General features: G+C 38.9%; 1 protein-coding gene across 1 annotated transcript in view; it reads left to right on the top strand.

Annotated features, from left to right (window-relative positions):
• The window catches only part of ADAMTSL1 (ADAMTS like 1), a 301,999-nt gene that overhangs the window by 178,352 nt on the left and 103,008 nt on the right, over positions 1 to 20,639 (top strand). Inside the window, exons 6-8 of the mRNA XM_030467596.1 lie at positions 9,394 to 9,520; positions 15,283 to 15,357; positions 18,292 to 18,449. Coding sequence (XP_030323456.1) covers positions 9,394 to 9,520; positions 15,283 to 15,357; positions 18,292 to 18,449 — 360 coding nt within the window. The remainder of the gene's footprint in view (positions 1 to 9,393; positions 9,521 to 15,282; positions 15,358 to 18,291; positions 18,450 to 20,639) is intronic.

The raw sequence follows: 20,639 nt of genomic DNA, 5'->3' as shown, positions 1-20,639 counted from the left end.
ACATACTCAACTGATCTCTTCCTGTATCCTGCTTCACAGAGAAAAACTTTTTCAGTGTTGTCTGTAACAAAGATATATTTTAGTACATACTTTTTCCCACTGTATAGTCATCCAGTTATTACATTCTATATGATCACCTACTTAAATGGCTATATATATATATAGACATTTTTTCACCAGAGGCTTCACTGGCTGGTGCATAACATCAGATGAATGGAAGTCTCTCCTTTAAATAGGTGACTGTGTTCTATTTCTTGCTTGTTATTTCAGGATGTACGGTTTCTCCTTTCTGTCTATAAAGTGTTGTCGGACAGATTCTTTCCTGTTTCCAGTTTAGCCAAAAATACAGAGATAAACAGGGTAAATAACGGTGTCACTTAACAGTGTGCTCAGTGTGTTTGGTGGATGGATATTTTACTCCCTGTTGTAGTAAACCTGCTTCATACAAGTAAAATATTGATTTTAAAGGTCACAGGTTAGGTGGTCACCTCAGCAGGCTCTTGGAGGCTCATGACACTGCCTCAGGCTCCAAATGCTCCTATGGGATATGCCTGGGGTAGTACTGAAAAAACTGGCACCTGTGTCTGTGGCAGTTCCCAGTTTTTCCTTAGCCTGGGACCTGATTTCTTTACATGCCCATTTCAGACCCTTTTGAGGAAGAAGGCCAGGAGTCTTTCTCACCCTCTCTGAAATTCTGGAAGAAAATTGTCTACAAATTTTCATGCGGCAACAATCATTGGTCTAATATTAGATGCTACATTTATACATGGTTGGCACTGGTAACCCTGGCAATCATGCTGCTTTTGATAAGATCCCATTATGCTGCACCTTTATTAGGCATGATCGCTAACAGCATAAAAAACTCGGAGACAATAATTTCAAGAGAGGTATTTTCTACCTGTGTTGCTTTTACACATTCACATAAAAGGACCGAAAGTGCATGTAATTTGCCCTTTTGGTGGAAAAACACAGAAATGGACTTTGCTCCATTATTCTCTACAAGCAGACACCATTTTTGTTTCTACCAGTGCAGATTAATTTTCAGAGGTACTCAGTCCCCTAAGACAGCTTCCAATAATGATCTTTTTCTTCTGCCAAGCCTTCTGACAGAAGCCAGATTAAAACAAAGGACAGCACTGGGGGAAAAAAATCTAGGCATTTACATGTTGCTGGGATTTCAGTCTCCTATAGGTCAGCTATTTCTGACTCCTGTTTGTAGGCTTTGTTTTGTTTCCTTTTCTGAGCTATAAAACAGCTGAAGAAAAATGCAAAAAGTGTGACAATAACTGTACTATTTAGGCAAGAGTGTGTCTATTTTTCCTCAGGTATGTAGAAAGCATTGTTAGAGGATTAGTTCTAAGCTGTCTTTCAATTTAGCCCATTCTGTTTGGCATGATACTTGCAGTGGCTTTTCAGGTGCTGATGACTGCACCAAGATCCTGGGTTTAAATGCTTGGAATTAATCCATTAAGGGTTTTTTAGGGTGCATTTAAACCTAGGTGCTTTCTGGAGAGATAACATTTCAGAAACTACTGAATTCTTGATTTATGATGATCAGGTGCTTTTGAAATGTTTCAGGAACCTCATTTACCTAATGTTCTGTGGTTAACAAATCTTAATTTTTTTTTTCTTATTGATGAGTATCATTACTCTGAGTAGCTTTTCCACCAGCATGGTATCTTCCCAGTACATATAAAGGAGTGGGGTGGAGAACCTGATGACTTCTAAGTTTATTAACCAAATGCCTAAATTGCTATAATCATGCCAGGTAACAACATTTTTGTGGCACAGAATGTTAAAAAAAATGGGATACATTTATTGCATGAAAGAATCTTCATTAGCATTGTTAGAGCTCCACTCCTCTTCTCTGAGCTATCAGTTTTTTACTTCATGGACCAACAGAGATAGGCACCACTGGCTATATCTTCAACACAGAGCACCTCCATTTGCTGAGGAAAACCCCACTGTACTTAGCAAAGGCAGAAATTAAGATCAGTTTAACAAACTTCTAAGAGTTTTGTTATGGTCACCAGAAGTCATCTGTGCCTGTATGTTTCCTGAGCACACCTAAGTAACTAATGTCTGTGGAGTGGCACAGAGAGTGCTGTGTGAAGATGGCAAGTTTTGGGAGTCCTCACCAAAACAGATGCATAATTGTCACTGAATATTGTGTGAAGGCTTCCAGTTATTGAGAAGATTCAGGGCAGGGAGGCTACAGACATTTTCTCTGTCATTTCAAGTGTCTTCTCATAGAGCCTACATGCACTTCTCTTACAAACTGACCAGCAGGTTGGAATACTCTACAAACAGTTTCAGCAGTGGCTTAGGAACATGCCATCTAGCTCAAGTACTTGAACTGTGAATGAAGTCTGTTCCTTGATAACACGGATTATGTGACTGCCTGAAGCACCAGAAAGTCTGTGCTGGCACTGCAAGTAGCCAGACACTGCAGCTGTATTCCTATTGATCCAATAGTCAGAGGATGGGCTCCTGTCAACAAAAGAAGCCTGTCAGAGAAGAAAGATTGTACAGCAAACAGAAGAGAGGACTGGGTGGCAATACTAAGCATGTCATGGAGTCATCAGAGCTTGCAAAGGGTCACAGTAAAATGTAGTGTGTCACAAGTGCCAGTTAAATGTTTTACTGTTTAGTGCTTCATTGTCTAGTAGAAGAGAATGGGCTCAGAGGGCAGAACTTGTTGGATTTACTGTTTGTTACTCAAGTATGTTGCTTTAGGAAGCTGAAGGAGTTCCCTGATGAGTTTTGAGTTACAATGGCCTTTGCAATCACCTTCCATTGTAGCGTTTTCATATTCTACAAAATCTGGCATATCTTTCTCCTGCAAATGCTAAATAAACTATCTATCCAGACAATAGGTGCAATTCTTCTAGAGAAAATCAGGCATTTCCATAGTGACCTGCTATAGAACACTGACTAAAAAAAGAGTTAAGGCTTTTTTGTTCTCCTCCATCAACAAGAGAACAAGCATGAACAAATAAAGCAGAAATCCATTCTTAGTCTGGCAGAATACAGACATAAGAATTCAGTTCCAGTAAAAACCAAAGAAGAGGATAAGTAAATATGAATATTCACAAAAGTCTCTTTTCCCCATCTTGCCAGCTTTTTATTAAGTCTTGGAACTTAATTCTGTTTAAATGCTGCACCTTACAGAACGGCAGCCTCTGGACTTCTGTATTATCAGAGAATGAATTAGATAGGTCTCCATCTCAACATTTGTAAGCTCTGCAATATTGGTCCACACAATAAATTGGTTGGTTATGTATGAGCGAACATGCAAGATTAAATCTTTTTTATGTAGGACTATTCCTCCTAATGAAATTTGTGTCTAAGGAGAGGAGTTGCCTTTTACCCACATCCAAGCTTTTAATGTTTCTATAAATCCTCATTTAGAAGTTGTAGCTTTTAAATTGATTTAATTGCTTCTTTTTAAATCAAAGGTGGTTTCATAATGAGGTTACATTTATTCTTTCCCCTGAGGGAAACCTGAGTAACAGAAATTTCTCTGCAATTCTTTCTGTGGCTTGGTCTTTGCTGTTTGCTTCTAGAGCTTTGGCTGAACCACACCTTCTTAATATATTGGGTTTGCCACGCTGGCAAGTGAAGTTCCATGAGGGTCTTGGTCTGGATTTAAAAATAGTAGCAGGAGAGTTCCTTGTTTAGCTAGGAATGCAAGGCTGATGGGGCAAATATCAAGCAGGATTTGCAAATTGGTTCCATGGGATCAGTGGTAGATAAGGTGATAATGAGCAAAAAACACTGAGCCAGACAGTCACACATGACAGTCACGGAGTGTTGTGAGGTGGATCTCAGTGCTATATTCAACAGTTTGACCACTGACCAGTGACTGAAACTTGTTTACACTGCCTGAACAGATATATTTGGCTCAAGTGCCAAGCAAGTACACTGGTTATGCATGTCACTGGGCCTACTGTTACAAATTTCCTTGCCATTGTGAAAATCATCTTACGGTCTTCAGTTACAGTTGCTGACAGGGGTGTGCTGTCACCTAAATTCCTTGGAACATAGGAGGATCCTGCCTGGGGCTTGGAGCTGTGCAAGGTGCAGATCACAGGATCCTGTTGTCAGGCTTTGCCAAAAAAATACTGAGTGTGAGCTGTCATCATAAGGTGTCATTGAAGGGAAGGGCAGATGGCACTCTGTCAGGGCTTGTGAGTCCCTGTATCACAGAAACCAGTTCAGTTCCACTTTGCTGTGCAGCCTGGAGCTTGTTCTCTCCACAGCAATTTAAAGAGCACAGCTCTTCATCCTGATTATAAAAAAGGATTTTGGATCCAGTTGAAACAGTGGCTCTCATCCAAAACTTTCTTTAGCTGAGCAGTGACAAGCAACACAAGTCCCAGATTGAGCCCCACATTAGTATCCTTGTGAAGGGCAACTTTGTTTTTCTCAGATTCTCAGTGTTTCTTCTGCTTGAACTGCAGACATGCCCTTTGAAAAACAGAGAGATTTATTTATAATTGGCTAGATTTGCAAGCTCGCTTTATTACATTACTTCCTGCCCGTAGTTTCTTAATACTGAATAGAAATTATTATGAAAACTTTTTACTTCAGGGCATTTCCAGGCTAGCAGGGCTGAAGCAGAATTTGTCATCGCTGGGTCAGTTTTATTTCTGGAAAAATCTGCTAGACTGAGCCAGGGTTCAAGTCCACAAGGGGAACACATATACTCACAACGTTTGTGCACGCACTCAGTGAGTTAGTTCCAACTCCTATTGTGGGACTTTTAGGCTGATGCCTTTAAACCATGCATGAGCATCTTTTGATGACCATCTTTTTCTTGCAGTGTCCTGTAAAATTATTTTGCGTATGTACCTCAGAGTCAGGAATGTTTCAGTTTTGCCAGCTCACTGGCTGTCAGGTGCTGTGGATGGGAGTGGGGAGAATCAAACACAGCATGAAGTATGGGACTTCAGCCGAAAACATAATATGGAATCTTTACCTCTGAGCAGAACTGTGGTATCTTATGCCAGAAAGAAATGCAGGCTTGTCCAACAAGGGATTAGCTGTTATTATTCTGGGTTTTGTTGCTAAAGTTTTTTTATGCTAAACCCATAAGGAGAATAAAAATTCAGCTCACTTGAGAGGTGGTAAAGAACTGGGCAGGCAGTGGATACTCTCCTGTGATTTTCTCGCTGTGGTACTGCATAGCTGATACCTTCTTTACACCAAGAGACCTTCAGAGCACTGTGTGATCTGACTTTACTGCTATGAGGGCATTTAAGCACAATAACAATGAGATTCATAGGAACACCTTTAAAACATGCAAGAGTTTCATCCAAATTCTATTGAATTTAAAAGTGCATTTTCATTATTTGAATGGGGTTTGGATTAGATTGTCAAGGAAATTAATGGACCTGCTTCTGACATTTTGTGCGGTAACAATCTGCCATTCAACCCTTTGACCACACTTCAGCAATTTGAAACTCAAAAGCTTTCAGTGTGGAAATCTGTATTTCATTTGCTCTGCTTTAAGGGAAAGAAGCTTAATATGTAATAGAAAGTAATAAGAAATCTCCTTACTTCAGAACATTTCCAGGCACAGTTTGTTACAGTAATCCATTTTTGTTCATGGTGGGGTCTTCCTTTCTAGCTCTTTATGGATTAAAAAAGATTTCATCTCCCAAAACCTCCTAGGATACATTAAGATTAGGATGAGAATTCATTGGAAAAAGTTGCCATCCCACAGAAAACTCAGAATTTCAACTTTGGTTCTAATTACAAACCAAGATGAAGAGTTGACATTTCAAAGCTTTTTAGAGAGTGAAATATTCCCCAGGCCTTAGATTCAAAAATGTTACAATTTTGTTTCAAACTTTTTCCACCAAAGGATTACTATGAGCTGCAGATTAGAAAAGTACAATAAACCTATTCAGTCTTCTGCCTACCAAGCTGATCAAGCAGTTATTTTCTGTGATGCTTATTTTCATGGCAAGTCCTCAGCCACCCCATGTTAGATGAGTATGCCCTTAGGTCAGTGGCTCAAAAGGCTTTTCTAGCTCTGCAGCCAAAGTGAACCTTCTTTTCCCAGTAACTGTGTCTCTCCTACCATGCTGCATCTTTGTCATCCCTGATAACAGCCATTCCAAAACCTTCCCTCTTTGATTTGTACCTGTTATGGGTGGATGCCAAAAGAAACAATTCTGCCTTCCCATTCCTTGCTAAGCCTCTGCAGATTTCTGGGTGGATGGTGACATGTTTTTACCCATGCCTTAATCTTCTGCAGTGAGTTCTCTGCAGCCTTGGCAGAGACTGAAAGTAATGTTACAGAAACAACATATTCACATTTCAACTCGGCCAAACTTGTGTTTCTTCTGCTTATAGGCACAAAATTTATTGTCCTCATGAACTATGTATTTTTTCAGGAGCATTTTATTGTTTTCTTGTCTGATCTTTTGTTTTTATAAGACTCTAGCCTATAGAATGTTTTCACATAAGACCTACTAAAAAGTATACAAGAGATCTGAGCAATCAGTAAGTCCATTGCAAAAACACTACTAACCTTTTTACTGAATGTAATTACCTCCAAAAGCTGGAAGATGGAATTCCCTAGGCAGTAAAACAGGGGGGAGGAAGAGACAAAAAACCCAAACCAAAACAAAACCAAAACAAAACAACCATGAACTTAGGAGAATTTTTAATTTCAGGCATTAATTAGCTGTAAGAGTTTTAAATGAACTTTTCATGCATGTTCCCAGAGCTCTGCATATCTGTTAAGAGTGCTTATCTGATATAATAAAGCAAAGAGCTCTGCAGAAACCTCAGGGAGAAACAGGAAATTTATTTAGTTCCATCAAAATTTCTAACAACATGAAATTATATGAGAGACTACCAAGCACAGGAAGATTAAAACACATTTTACGCATACCATATAAGTTTTTATATTCATAAGGGGTTTCCATTTTTCTCTTACTTCTATTTGAAATACTTCTGCATTTCAGCAGAAAGATTATTTTTATGCTATACACTGGCAGTAGCTACCCATCTGAAAAAGAGCAATGAATCTCAATATAACTTCCTTTCACACCTGGGATTTTCCTGGTGGTTTCCTCTACAAGTTCTGACCTAGCTCCAAATTGCTTAATTTATAAATTAACTTTAATCAGAGTACAGCTTACGGCAACATGTGAGCCAATGATTCATAAAGTTTAAAAGGCTTTAATGCAGTAAAAACTGCTTTTGAAATCAGTTGCCTCATATCTGGATTTGAGATCCATCCCTTTTTATATCCAGGCAGTTCACGTGTTCTTTTCAAAATAGGCAAAGTTGTGTAGATTTGCATACCAGTCTAGACCAAAGCATTGAGTAGTTATAAAATACTGTATGAGCAGATATAAAAGGGAATTCTGGACTTCTTTTCTTTATCTAGGTTCCTAAGCAGAACCCTTCTCACTGTGTGTGCTAGCAAGCTGTAATGCAATTGAAGGGAATTCCTGTGATGCAAAGGCATTATGTCATACAATGTTCATATCATGCAAATTAATTTTTCACATCTTGTCTGTTCAGATACATTCATGGAAGGTAAAGCAAGTCAGTCTGTGTATAGCAAAGGTGGTTTAACTCCTATAGGAATAGTCTTATTCAGAAAAAAAAGTATGCCCTAATCTTACATGGTATCACTGTTACACTTTATGTGTCTGTTCTTGGAAGACCTGTATGGAATAGTCCCAGTCAAGGTAACCTTAACTTTGCTTCACCTATCTAACCATTTTTTTGTCATACTGTTTCTAATGTGATAAAATGTCTCTTGCAGTCTTGGTATGACTAGGTTTTCAGGGAAATGTATCATTCAGGCTTGATTGTTTCACTGTTAGCCCTCTTTAATTCTCTTGGAGACATGTAATATAAGGCAGAAGCACTGAAGACTCTGACGCTGAAGAATTCTGATGCTGTAGGTGTATAAAGTCAAAGAAATTTCATTATAGCTTTCATCAAGTCTGAATCTAATCTTATAATGATTTAAATTAAATTAATTATCAATTTGACGGATGATCAAGGAAACTACTCTTGAGTCACTCATAAAAAAGATGGTGTTACAGATGGGAATTGAATTGCTGAAAGGAAATGCTGGATATCAGGCAAAGCCTGCATAAGCAGGTGAACAGAAAGTGTCAAAGTATGTCTTACCCCAGTTAAGATCTGACATTCTGGACAAGTAGATTTGAACAATCAGGAATATTAGTCTGATTGTGTAGGTGGGAGGGTCACACATGCAGCTTTTATGAAGCTGGATTGTAGCTATTCTTATCAGTTTCTAGGACACAGCTTTCAGATTTATCTGAAACTCACAGATGCATTAAATTTAAAACCAAAATAAGCATTTATTTGAAATTCCTAGTGTTTATGTGTACTCTCTGGGTAAAAGTCTTAGCACAAACTCTTTAGAAGTAGAATTTATACATAAACATTTTTCATTACTTACTTTGCACGCCAGAATGCTAGAAGGCCTTTTATTTTCTAATATGTATAAAGATAATTATAACACTGCATGGACTTGCAGGGACAATAATTTCTTGTATTTCAATAATTTGTGTGTAAAATTCCTAACTTGGATACAAAGTTCAAATAAAAGCCCTACATTAGCATGATGCTAAACAGATTTATATTTGATTTATTTAACATTAAATGTATTTATTATAAATTTACATTTGATTCTCCTGAGAACCCTAGGGTTTTTTGTAAATTAAGAAGCCTGGTTTGTCTATTTAATTTTTAAAATTTTGGACCAAGCAATTTGCACACAAACATAAAATCATTTTCTGAGCAGGTGATTGCATTTCTGGCTATCAGCTCTTTTGTTTTAACCATTCCATCCTTCTTTATCAGATGTTTAACAATATCTGAGCAAAGGCATTGTTAGTGTGGAATGGGATTATTTCAAACATAATTAGAACCACATGGTTTTCTCAGCTGCATAGCAGGTAAAGTTTCACTGAGACCTTAGCCTCAGTTACTATTTATCTGTGCTGCTCTTTACTTCTATCTCTCCGTCTGCTTCCTATCTGTCTTATCTATTATTTCAAGCATTTTTCTTTGTGAAACTCTAAGAAGTGTAGCTTCTGATAGGACTCAGACCAAGAAATGTTTGCAATTCCCTAAGAAAACAATCTCTAACAATACTCTTTTCTTTCTCTGGACTGCAAAAGCCATTGAGTACTGACCTGCTCACTATCTCACGTCTGAATTCAGTTCAAACTCCCAGCCAGATTTGCTCAGCCTCTTTCCTTGCTAAGGTACTTTATGACCCTCCAGAGATGCCGAGGGAGAAATTTGGCAGTAATTAGTTGCAGAGATTGATCGTGCAGTCAGTCAGTAGGTGCTCACATTGAACTGCACATCCTTCTTTCCTGCCAGGTCGTTGGCTGTGACCGCCAGCTGGGAAGCACTGTCAAGGAAGATAACTGCGGGGTCTGCAATGGTGATGGGTCCACCTGCCGGCTGGTTCGGGGCCAGTATAAGTCCCAGCTCTCAGCAAATAAACGTAAGCTGTCACCTCTGGTGAAGTGCCATCTTCCCCTTTAGTGAAATGCACGTTTCTTGCAAGCTGAGTTTCTCCCCACTCTTTGTCAGGACGTTGAATGATCGTAGCCTGGTTGTCTCCACAGTTTCTTTCCTCTTGGGTTAAATTACAGTTGTTCAAACTACAGCTCTGGATGTGGGGGTGGACAGAGGATTATTGAAAGGTGTAACCAGTATATTCCCCATCTCAGCTAGTTAGTAGCTTGGGAGCAGAGGGGGAATGAGAACTGGCTCTGCCAACACTGCTTAATTAACTGGCTTGGCACAGTACTCAGGCCCATTCTCCTCTGATCCCACTGGCTTATGCTGCTCTACAGCAGAGGGGAACCCTGGGAGGGTGGTGGTCCCAGTCTGGCACAGTGCTTCCTCCCAGACATTCACCCAACAGCATTTTGAGCACAGTAATTCAGTCCTAGGGTGATACAGCCAGCTGTATCATTCTGCAGCATTTTTTCCAGATAAGAGCAATACATGATGTAAAAGGTGCAAATATGGATTCCTACGCAGATAAGATAAATTTTCTTTGAGGATCAGTAAGAGGTGTCTTGTTACATGAGCTTCTCTTCCTGAGAGAGGAACTGTTGTGTATGGAGCACAGTGCATTGGAGTAGTGAGTGCACTGCAGCTCTGTGTCAGTGTCTGGTAACTGAGAGGAAGAGAGTGGGAGGAAGGAAAGGAAGGAAAAGAAGAAAGGAAAGGAAGGAAAGGAAGGGAAGGAAGGGAAGGAAGGGAAGGAAGGGAAGGAAGGGAAGGAAGGGAAGGAAGGGAAGGAAGGAAGAAGGGAAGGAAGGAAGGAAGGGAAGGAAGGAGGGAAGGAAGGGAAGGAAGGAAGAGGAAGGAAGGGAAGGAAGGAAGGAAGGGAAGGAAGGAAGGAAGGGAAGGAAGGAAGGAAGGAAGGAAGGAAGGAAGGAAGGAAGGAAGGAAGGAAGGAAGGAAGGAAGGAAGGAAGGAAGGAAGGAAGGAAGGAAGGAAGGAAGGAAGGAAGGAAGGAAGGAAGGAAGGAAGGAAGGAGGAAGGAAGGAAGGAAGGAAGGAAGGAAGGAAGGAAGGAAGGAAGGAAGGAAGGAAGGAAGGAAGGAAGGAAGGAAGGAAGGAAGAAGGAAGGAAGGAAGGAAGGAAGGAAGGAAGGAAGGAAGGAAGGAAGGAAGGAAGGAAGGAAGGAAGGAAGGAAGGAAGGAAGGAAGGAAGGAAGGAAGGAAGGAAGGAAGGAAGGAAGGAAGGAAGGAAGGAAGGAAGGAAGGAAGGAAGGAAGGAAGGAAGGAAGGAAGAAGGAAGGAAGGAAGGAAGGAAGGAAGGAAGGAAGGAAGGAAGGGAAGGAAGGGAAGGAAGGGAAGGAAGGGAAGGAAGGAAGGAAGGAAGGAAGGAAGGAAGGAAGGAAGGAAGGAAGGAAGGAAGGAAGGAAGGAAGGAAGGAAGGAAGGAAGGAAGGAAGGAAGGAAGGAAGGAAGGAAGGAAGGAAGGAAGGAATATTCCTCGTAAGAATTCTATTGCTGAGGCGGAGCTGCATGTTAGAGAGGAAAAGAAATAATTCACAAAGAATTCACAAAGATTTACGAATGGAATTTTACCTCATTGTTATTGTTTCTGCAATATGCATGAACAGATTTAGAAATCTCCAGGCTGAGACGTTATAGTATTTTTGAACTTTTTTTTGGCAAACATGTTTTCCTGTAGGAGTAATTCATTGCTTTTCAGTTGCTTTGTGGTGAAAAGGTGCTCCTCTGTTTTCTTCTGAGGATAAAGGCTCTAATAGATTATGCTCAGTACTAAAATGTTAATAAAATAAGAGTCCATACTCCCGAAGGTTTTCTATTAAACATAAAGAATGTTATATATGTAGAATAGCAGATGGCAGAGAGTATACTCTTAGAGTGAGACAAATGTTAAAAAAATGTTAGGGAATGAATTGTTCAGACACATTTACATTCAAATGTCAGAAATAAAGTAGTTAATCAGATTTTGTATGCACTGTAAAAACCACTTGGCATTTTAATCTCCCCTGCTGTAGACATATATGTTGCTATGCAACACAGTATGACTTTCAAATATATCAAAAGTAAGTGCTCCTTTAAATTAGCTTTTTACAATTGTAAAGCACACTTAGGTACCTTCTTTACATGTGTAAATTCATATGAATTGTGTTTGACGTTTGCTTCCAGTTCATGTGCATGCTGTGAAAATTAGAGATTTAAAATGTTGAAAAGCTTTTAAAAATCTACTTTATTTATTTTGTTGATTTATTCTCATAAGGGGTTTTTAAATACCTGTAACTTTGGACTTGTCTGTGACAGCATCTTACTCATTTGTCAATGCATGTTTCTGCATAAGCCTATCTCAGATCAGGGCTGACTTTATTTGCTAGAATTACTAGATTATGTTTGGCTAAACAGTAAGTTAATTCTAAGTTATCTCTACAAAATAATCCTTGTTTCTCAAGAATTATATCTACTTTTTCAGTGCTACGACTAGAGCATTTAAAGCCGATGTAAGCTAGACTGCCATGCAGTATAAGAAAGAAGAGATGTGCAGTAGTGACCAGATATCAGCAGAGGTGTTCTGTGGGCTCAGCTGGGGCTTTTGTTTGCCTAACAGCACAGCATTCAATTCTGAGCACTGTGCTAGGGACACTGGATAGTGACCTTTATTCCAGGACTATCACAAGACACAGATACAGTCTTGAGTTCATCATACTGAACAGATTTTGTCTTGCTGCTCATATCCAGTTCCCTTCTCCATGTACTTTATGTCAGACAAAGACATGGGAGAATGATAACATGAGAAAAAAATTCATAGAACTTTTAAACACTTACAGGAAGAGCTTCCTCAGTTTTTATAGGAGTAGTATATATCTCACAGTGGCCTCAGAAAAAGAAGCACAGCATGGCAGGACACAAAATTACTTTGAATTGTCTCTTACATTTTTATGATACAGGAAGCACCTGTGCCCATGCTCTTGTTTCTTTCTCTTTAAAAAAAAAAAAAAAAAAAAGAAAAAAAGGAAAAAACCAAACCAAACAACAAAAACCTAAACCAAACCAAACAAACAAACAAAAATGACCACAAAACCAAACAACCAAAACAAACCAAAAAAAGGTACCATGCTTCTTACTTTCACATGTCTCTTTATAGGAAATGCCTCCTCCTTATCACAGTTAACCTCAGGAAGTTATCCTTCAGTCCCTACTGCTTCTGCTTTGTGAAAGCAGGAAACACTATGATAAGCATAAATCCCTCTGAACTTTGCATTTCACATGAAGTGTGCTGGATTTCAAATGCAGAGCAATGTCAAGATCAGGTGAAATATGGCCGTAGCAATACCCTGGGGTAGAGGACAGATGCTGAAAATATATGATACAGAAGGTTGCATGAGCTTTAAACTGTCTGATTTTTCTGTGACAGATCAGTGAGTTGTTAACTCTGCCGCACAGAGATTCTAACTGAGACTATCAAATATAATAATAACATGGGACTGTCTTTATATAAGACTTGTAAAATTACTAATGATATTTTTTGAAAAGTTGAAGTTATTTTTTTCCCAGACTCATTCCAATAAATATCACATATGTACAGCAAAGAAAGATATATCATACTCACAGATGTTGTTCTCTCAAATGGATAAAATATATTTATCCTACTGGGTATCTGCAATATAATTGGCAGAATGGAGGCAATAAAACCAGCAGTAGAATATCAATATTTACTGAATTCCATAAGATATGAATAGTTGAATTTTTTTAAAATAAGATTTTAATTCTGTGTAGAAATGAAAGATGTCTATCCTTGCTAACTAATGTGATATCAGAGATGTGCATGAGTGGACTGTATGTTGAATAGAGTTAGTTTTACAGAAGTCTTAGGAGACATTGAATCACAAAAAGTTAGGGCTTGAAAGGGCCTTGAAAGATCATTGAGTCCAACCCCCCTGCCAGAGCAGGGTCACCAACAGGAGGTGACACAGGAACACGTCCAGGTGGGTTTTGAATGTCTCCAGGGAAAGAGACTCTACAACCTCCCTGGGCAATCTGTTCCAGTGCTCTGTCACCTTCACAGGGAAATAATTCCTCCTCATGTTTATATGGAACCTCCCATGCTCAAGCTCATATCTGTTGCCTCTTGTCCTGTCATGGTGCCTGACTGAGAAGAGCCTGTCACCATCTTCCTGTCTTTCTCCCTCTCTTTCTGGCTCTCTCTCTGAAATTTCTGGATAGATTGAGGAAATATATCAAATCAGATTCTGAAAATTGAGATGAGGTTCATAAGAGCCCGGGCATATGAGCAGGCTTTATCTCCATACAACTCTTAAGACACTCAGAGAATTATCAGACTGCCTACATTTGGGCCCTCCATTCTGTGATATTGAAAGACCACAAAAATTCATTTCAGAAAGCTATGCAATATAAGAGTGTTAGAAATTCCTCTGACACGTGACCTACCTTAATATTTAAAAGGGTTCTAGTTCACATTTTTCACATATTAGAGTGAATTAATGTGCTGATAAAAATAATCCATTTCTTGTAGTTTTCCATCTTTCAGCTCTCTTTACTTTTTGACATAAAATGACAGCATTAACTATTTTGCTGGTAATGGAGAATCCTGATTTAACTAGGCTGGAACAGTTTTCCCAGTTTGGTTTGATCAGAAACTTAGAGCCCTAGCTAATATGTTTGGGTATAAGATACTAAACCTGTATTGGCTGTGCTAGCTCGCAGAAATCTTTGAAAGCAGAGGTATAGTTCTTGATAGTAATCATTACATGACATGGATGTCATGGAAGCTATTGAACAGATAGCAAAAGGGGCTTCGTTACTCTCATATGTACCACCACCACCATCCCAATAAATCCTGTTAGGCATGCACACATTTTGTTTCCTACTAGAATTTCCCAGATTCTAGTTATAGAAGGAGGCAGAAAGTACAGGTCACTCCATGACCAAGGCAGAGTTGAGAGCAATTTAATTTTTAGCATTTTCCCACACCTTTTCTTCCTTCCTCTGCTGAGGACATAACTGAGATTGCTGCCTCTTTAGAAATGCTGCCCTAACTAACTTTCCCAGCAGCATGTGACCCATGTGCTAATTCACACCTCAGTTTAATTTCAGTTGACAAAGCCCATAAAGGCTTCATAGGAGCAAAATCCTGATCTAAAACCTATTTACATGACAGTCTAATGGGCTTCTGTTTTACAAAGGACTTTCTGTTAGCAGCATGGAAGCAGAATTATAGCAGTTCTAGCCATTAAAATAAAAGGTGTGAAAGGGAAAACATGCCTGAGGGCAGTGGGAGATCATCACATAGTATGGGCAGGGTCATAGAGAGCCTGTATGGTTCAACTGAGAAATAGTCAAGTAAAGGAATTGGCTATTCTGTTTAAACATCAGAGTCAACTTATGTCTTTCTGCTTCACTGCAAGCACCAATTGAAAAAACTTGGAAGAGGTTTAAGTGGGGTCGTGGTGAGGTAGAAAGTTGTTACTCTTGAAATCCAGAAATGGTTGTGAAGGAGTTGAGAATAAAGAAAATCAACAGGCTTGGGCGCTTCCAATTAGAAAGTTCTTACCACATTTAACAAGTCCTTTTTCAAATTGTTCTCTCATAATTAATAGCGTTGTTTAATTGGTCAAGAAGCTTTTCTTTTGACTGCCTTGTAAGTGCCTATTTCACTGGTTATTTGAAAACAGATGAGAATTTCTTTGTTTATTTACTCCATGTATTTTTGCTTTCCCGCAGTGGATGACACAGTGGTTGCTATTCCATATGGAAGCAGGCAAGTTCGCCTTGTGCTGAAAGGACCCGATCATTTATGTAAGTAGAAGAAGTTAGTGTACATTTGTTTAAGAAAGTCTTGCTAACCTGCAGTGCTCTGTTTATACTTTGGTGTCTGGTTTCCCTCTCTCAGATCACTGATTTCAACACAGGGATGAGTCCTGCCCTCAGAAGCTATTGTAACCCAGTTGAATCAGTGGTACGCACTCTTTTCAGAGCAGAGCTGGGTCAGCATTGCAGAAACTTTTGCCTGTACATTATTTTTCAGTAATTTCTGTTTGCTTATCCTTTGGCTGGCTCTCTTGGTGCCAAGTGCTTTTGTTTAAAATTAATAAAACCTATCCCACTGAGTGAAGAAATACTGAGGACAGTTGAGCATAAGCTTCCCTACAGCTGATCTTACCCATCAAGCTGCTCATGACTTTAACAACTATTCCTGTTACAATAATCTTTCTCAATCCTGTAGATGCACATACACACACATACATGCACACGCACCAACCCACCAAATCACAGTCTAAAGATCAGAGACAGCACATAGAAATCAAACCATGCTCCATAGTAGAGATATTGCTCCAAGATGTTAATCTCACTGAGTTCTGCTAGCCAATCACTTCATGGCTATAACAGTTCCCTGCTTTATCTGACAGGGAACTATGTATCCCAGTGGCTGTTCTCTGTGAAAAGAATCTCTGGATTTAAGAATAAGATGGGAAAGATGAAGGCAAATCCATTTCTTTCAGTAACAGAAAATCTTTGCATCCCTCTTTCTTACCTACTTAGCTACTCAAAATTTTCTTCTTTTTTCCATAAGCAACAAATGAACACTGGGGTATTGATAAATGGAATTTAGTCAGAAAAAAACACAAATTGTACTGCATAATCTGTCAGAAATACAAAGTACTGTAAAAAAAGCAGGATGCCCTTCTCCTTTTCCAGAAGACTTACCCTCAGCACAGACCAGTTAGAGTTCTCTGTGCTTGTCAGTGTAGATGCAAAAACTAGTGTCAGCAAGGAAGTGAAATATCAAATCATTCCCACTCTCCCAAGTTCTCTTTCACCCAAAGAACTTTTATTGCATGGCAAAAGAAAGGGTGTTTTATCAGATGTAAAGCTGTGAATAAAGACTAGAAGATTACAAGTTACAAACTAAGAAAAATATTATGGTTTTTGTAATAGTTCAAATGCTGCCCATACTTCAGTTGTAAGTGGCCCTTCAGGTACTCCTGAGCTGCTCCACTATGGGTGTTATTATTTTCCCAGCAAATGATTTTCACTCTTCCTTTGTGTCCTGTCTTCCTTACCAGTATAGATGTCCTCTTCCAAGAATAATTTTGTACTTCTATTCATTTTCCAGTAAAACTGATCTAGAAAACAGCATAGAGAGAAATGAGATTCTTAGCAGGAGAGATTCATCTAAAGCTGTCTTCACTCAGGCCATATCACATTTCAGGACAAAAAAAGATTTAAATCAGCAAGGTCTGCCTGAGTCGCTGGTTGAGATTTAGATTAACTGCTCTGTGTAAACACGAGTAAGTCCAAATACATCTCTTTCTTATTTCAGATGTCTCCATGAATCTCTCTGTTCACCCATCAAAGGATCTTCTATATATATATATGAGCTACAATCAGTTGGGGGGGAGTGAGTGCTTTGCCCTGTGAACTTCGGTTGTGGGAGAAGTCAGCAGGAGGACGATTATGTATACACAAGTCTTAAAAATTTCTTTATCCCTGATGCACGCAGCCTTGTCCAGAAATAAATATATGGTCAAGTGCATCACAAAGGAAGAGATTACTCTCACTGAAAACCAAGGAATTTGTGAATACACAGAAAATTCTTAGTATACTGCCTCAGCAACTTCCTTCATTAATTAATTCCCATGAGCCATCCTTAAAAATGGTCTAATTACTGCAATTATCCATCTTCCCCTAATTAACAATTTAATATGTGCTAATATAAACAATTATCTTATTTACTGTCTCTGAAAATATTATTCCGTCACAGAATAATAGTATGTCTCTATCTAGTTCAGATTTTGCCTTAGCTGCTTCTCTGTGTGGGACATAATGTGCATAATTTCACAAATACATATGGGGAAGTTACAACATTGGAGCCCTTCATGATGAAGTGTGTAATCACTTTGAAATAGCAATAAACAGTTTACTGGTGAACAGCTGTGAACCATAATCTGAGTTTGGTAGGGAGGTTAGCTAGATGGTGGAACAAGTCTACTTTCTGGCTTTTGATTTCCATTTATTAATCTTTTTATATGGGCGGGTTTTTGATTTAACAATAAGAAGTATCTGCTACCAAGCACTGTCTGAAATGATGCCCACTTTTGTGGAGCTGTGAATGCATAGACAGAAGGGGAGCTCAGGGGAGTTCAGCACTCACCTTCCCTTCCAACTCTGCTGGGGTAGATCAGACCACTTCTGGAGAGGAGGCAGAATTGCTGAGCTTTCTATCCTGGATGTCTTGCTTTCAGCTAATTGACTACCACATCAACATGTGGTTAGTGACCCACCTTTGAACTGAAAGAGGCAACAGCAACTTAACAAAGCCAGCACTCATGGGGGAAGGTCTGAGTCATGCTCCGCATAGAAGCGTGACATACTGAGAGTGAGTTAAATGGCAGCAAATGTGCCTAATTAGGAATGGATGAATATGTCTGGAAGAGAGGGAAAACATGACCTGCGGGTGAGAAGGTTAATGGAGAGGTAGAAATCTAAGGGCTACACAAAGCCATAAAGCAGATGGAGGAGAAAAAAGAAAGGGAATGTCAATAAATTGAAGAAAAGAAAAAAAGAAGTTGCAATATCACTGCAGTTGAGAAGACTTGAGAAGTTGAGAAGTCAAATCTCCATTCAGGAATCTGGAACTGTTTTGGAGTTGTTTTTCTTTTTCTGCTCTCAATTACTCTCACTTCAAATTGTAGCACTCAAATTTCCTGTTAATTTGCTTGTATTTGCCAGATTTGGAAACCAAGACTCTCCAAGGTGTGAAGAGTGAAAACAGCCTCAGCTCCACAGGCTCCTTCCTCATGGACAATTCCAGCATTGACTTTCAGAAATTCCCTGACAAAGAGATACTGAGAATATCTGGGCCTCTCAGTGCAGACTTCACTGTCAAGGTGAGACTCACTGGTCACTGACTTCTTAGAGCAACATAAACTAAAATAAGATGTGAGCAACATAAAGTAAGATAAGATCCATTAGAAAGATGACGTAGATTTTTCTAGATCTTAACTATCCAGTAGATGTTTACCACAAAGCATCATTCAGGCTAGCTCTTGTACTCTACATAATATTCTTTATAGCTAAATATCTCGACACTCCTTGGGAAAGAGACTGACTTTATGCCAAGAAAGGCATCGGTGTGTATCCTAAAGAGAAAAGATTAACTCATTACAAGAAAAGGCATTTTTACCTCTGTATGTGCTTCTGAGGTACATATAAGACAAGGACATTCATCTTGCCTGTGACAATAAAGAAAATCTGTATCTGTAGCCCATATTTTTGTGGCATTTATATCAGTGTAATTGCACGGGAGACTGTAAGGGAGTGGAGAATTAGATCCCAAAATAGATGGTATGACTTTGCTTGAGAAGTCATGGTGTCATTTTGAAGATCTGCTTTGTGTTTTGCTGACAATAAGAATAACAATTGTTTCCTCCCATTAGAGTGTTTCTGTTCTTCCAGGTAATATGAAACACATTGCTGGAAGCAATGCATGCATTCTATAGGAAAACACACATATAAAAACGGTTGGGAATTACAATAAAATAAATCCTTTTCCAGTAGGACCAAGGATCTTGAAGAATTTCAGCTGTAAAGCTGTAAAACCTGTATCATGTCCAGGACTACATAAATTTTTCACCATAAGCCCTAGAGGTAGATGACATTTTTTTTAACCTGGAGTTGATGACAGCTAGAAGTTTGAACAGCAAACTGGAAAATACAGTAAGTGACTGAGTTGGGTTAAGTTGGGCTGAACTTGGCTGGAATAGGTTAGCTGGAGAAGCAGGAGAGCCCTGTAGACTGGCCACTACCCATCTTGGTACGTTAGCAGCAGAAAAAGGAAGCTGAAATTATGGGGACTGGTTCACAAGAGGAAGCCTAAAGGATATATTATTTTATCTTTGAAGGTCAGATTGCAAATACTTTCATAAAACAGATGCTGGTCAATTTGAAATGTCTAAAACAATTTTACCTGTATTACAAATGATATCCAGATGATGGACATCACTGCATTGTAAACAGTATTGCTCACTTTGCACTATTTGTGCTGCCTCTGGATTTAAGGCAGCCTGATCAGCTAGAACATGCCTGTTGGACACAGCTGGTCATGTAGACCAAAGGCCCTGAAATGGTAACTTGGTAAGGCAGCTTGGACTGTGTTTCTGGTATTTCCCGTGTTACCTTTAGTGAGAGGGAAAATATCTTTATCCCTTGGTGCTTGCATTTCCTTCCCTCTCAAAGGCAGTGCCTTACTTGTGTGGTGACTGACTGGCCAATGTGAGTGTACAAGCTGTCTAGGCATGGGCAGAGCAGACACTGCTGGGTTAAATTGTGTTTGCAGCTTTTGAAAGTCAAAGTAGCACGACTCAGAAGATGTTAATTTATTGTCATATCTTTGTCTTCAGTAGATATAATAAAACCCACCAAAAAATCACCTATTCACAGTTGAAGTATCTTTTTCTAAGGTTAATGTTAGATTTTGTCTAAGATCAAACACCTAAATATTCCTTGCATATGAATCACAATTAGGTTTTTTTTAATAAACAACTATAGAAGATAGTTCATGCAACAAGGATGTTATTTGATACTATTTAATTACTTTTCTAGAAAAAAATTTTTGATTCACAACATTTCATTCGTTAGGTTTTGTTGGATGTAAGTGTACTAACAAATAAGGCTAATACAGGGGTACTACAATAAATGCATGCCTTTCATTTATGTCAGATTTGGAAACAGCTTTCTCTGTTTAATATAGGCATAACTATTCTGTTTTCAGCTTGTGGAAGTAAAGTACTTATTAAAAGCAGACAAACAAACAAAAACAAACAAAAAAACCAAACACACAAAAAAACCAAAAAACAAACAAAACAAAACACAAACAAACAAAAAAACCCCACAACCGAGATGAAAGGCTTCTTTTTAACATTAGCAAGTTTTCCATACAAAGTGGGATCTCTCTGGGTGTCAAGATTTACTTTCCTGGGACAAAGCAATTTTTTCCTCAAATGCATCTACAGGAATTTTTACAGGTAAATGTAGAGGTACTATGAGGGGTAATGGTATTGAGCTAAAGAGAGTAGATT

This window comes from Calypte anna, chromosome Z (genome assembly GCF_003957555.1).
Source record: "Calypte anna isolate BGI_N300 chromosome Z, bCalAnn1_v1.p, whole genome shotgun sequence".
Lineage (NCBI taxonomy): Eukaryota > Metazoa > Chordata > Aves > Apodiformes > Trochilidae > Calypte > Calypte anna.
The sequence above is the reverse complement of the archived record's forward strand: the minus strand, read 5'-3'. Positions and strand labels throughout refer to the sequence as shown.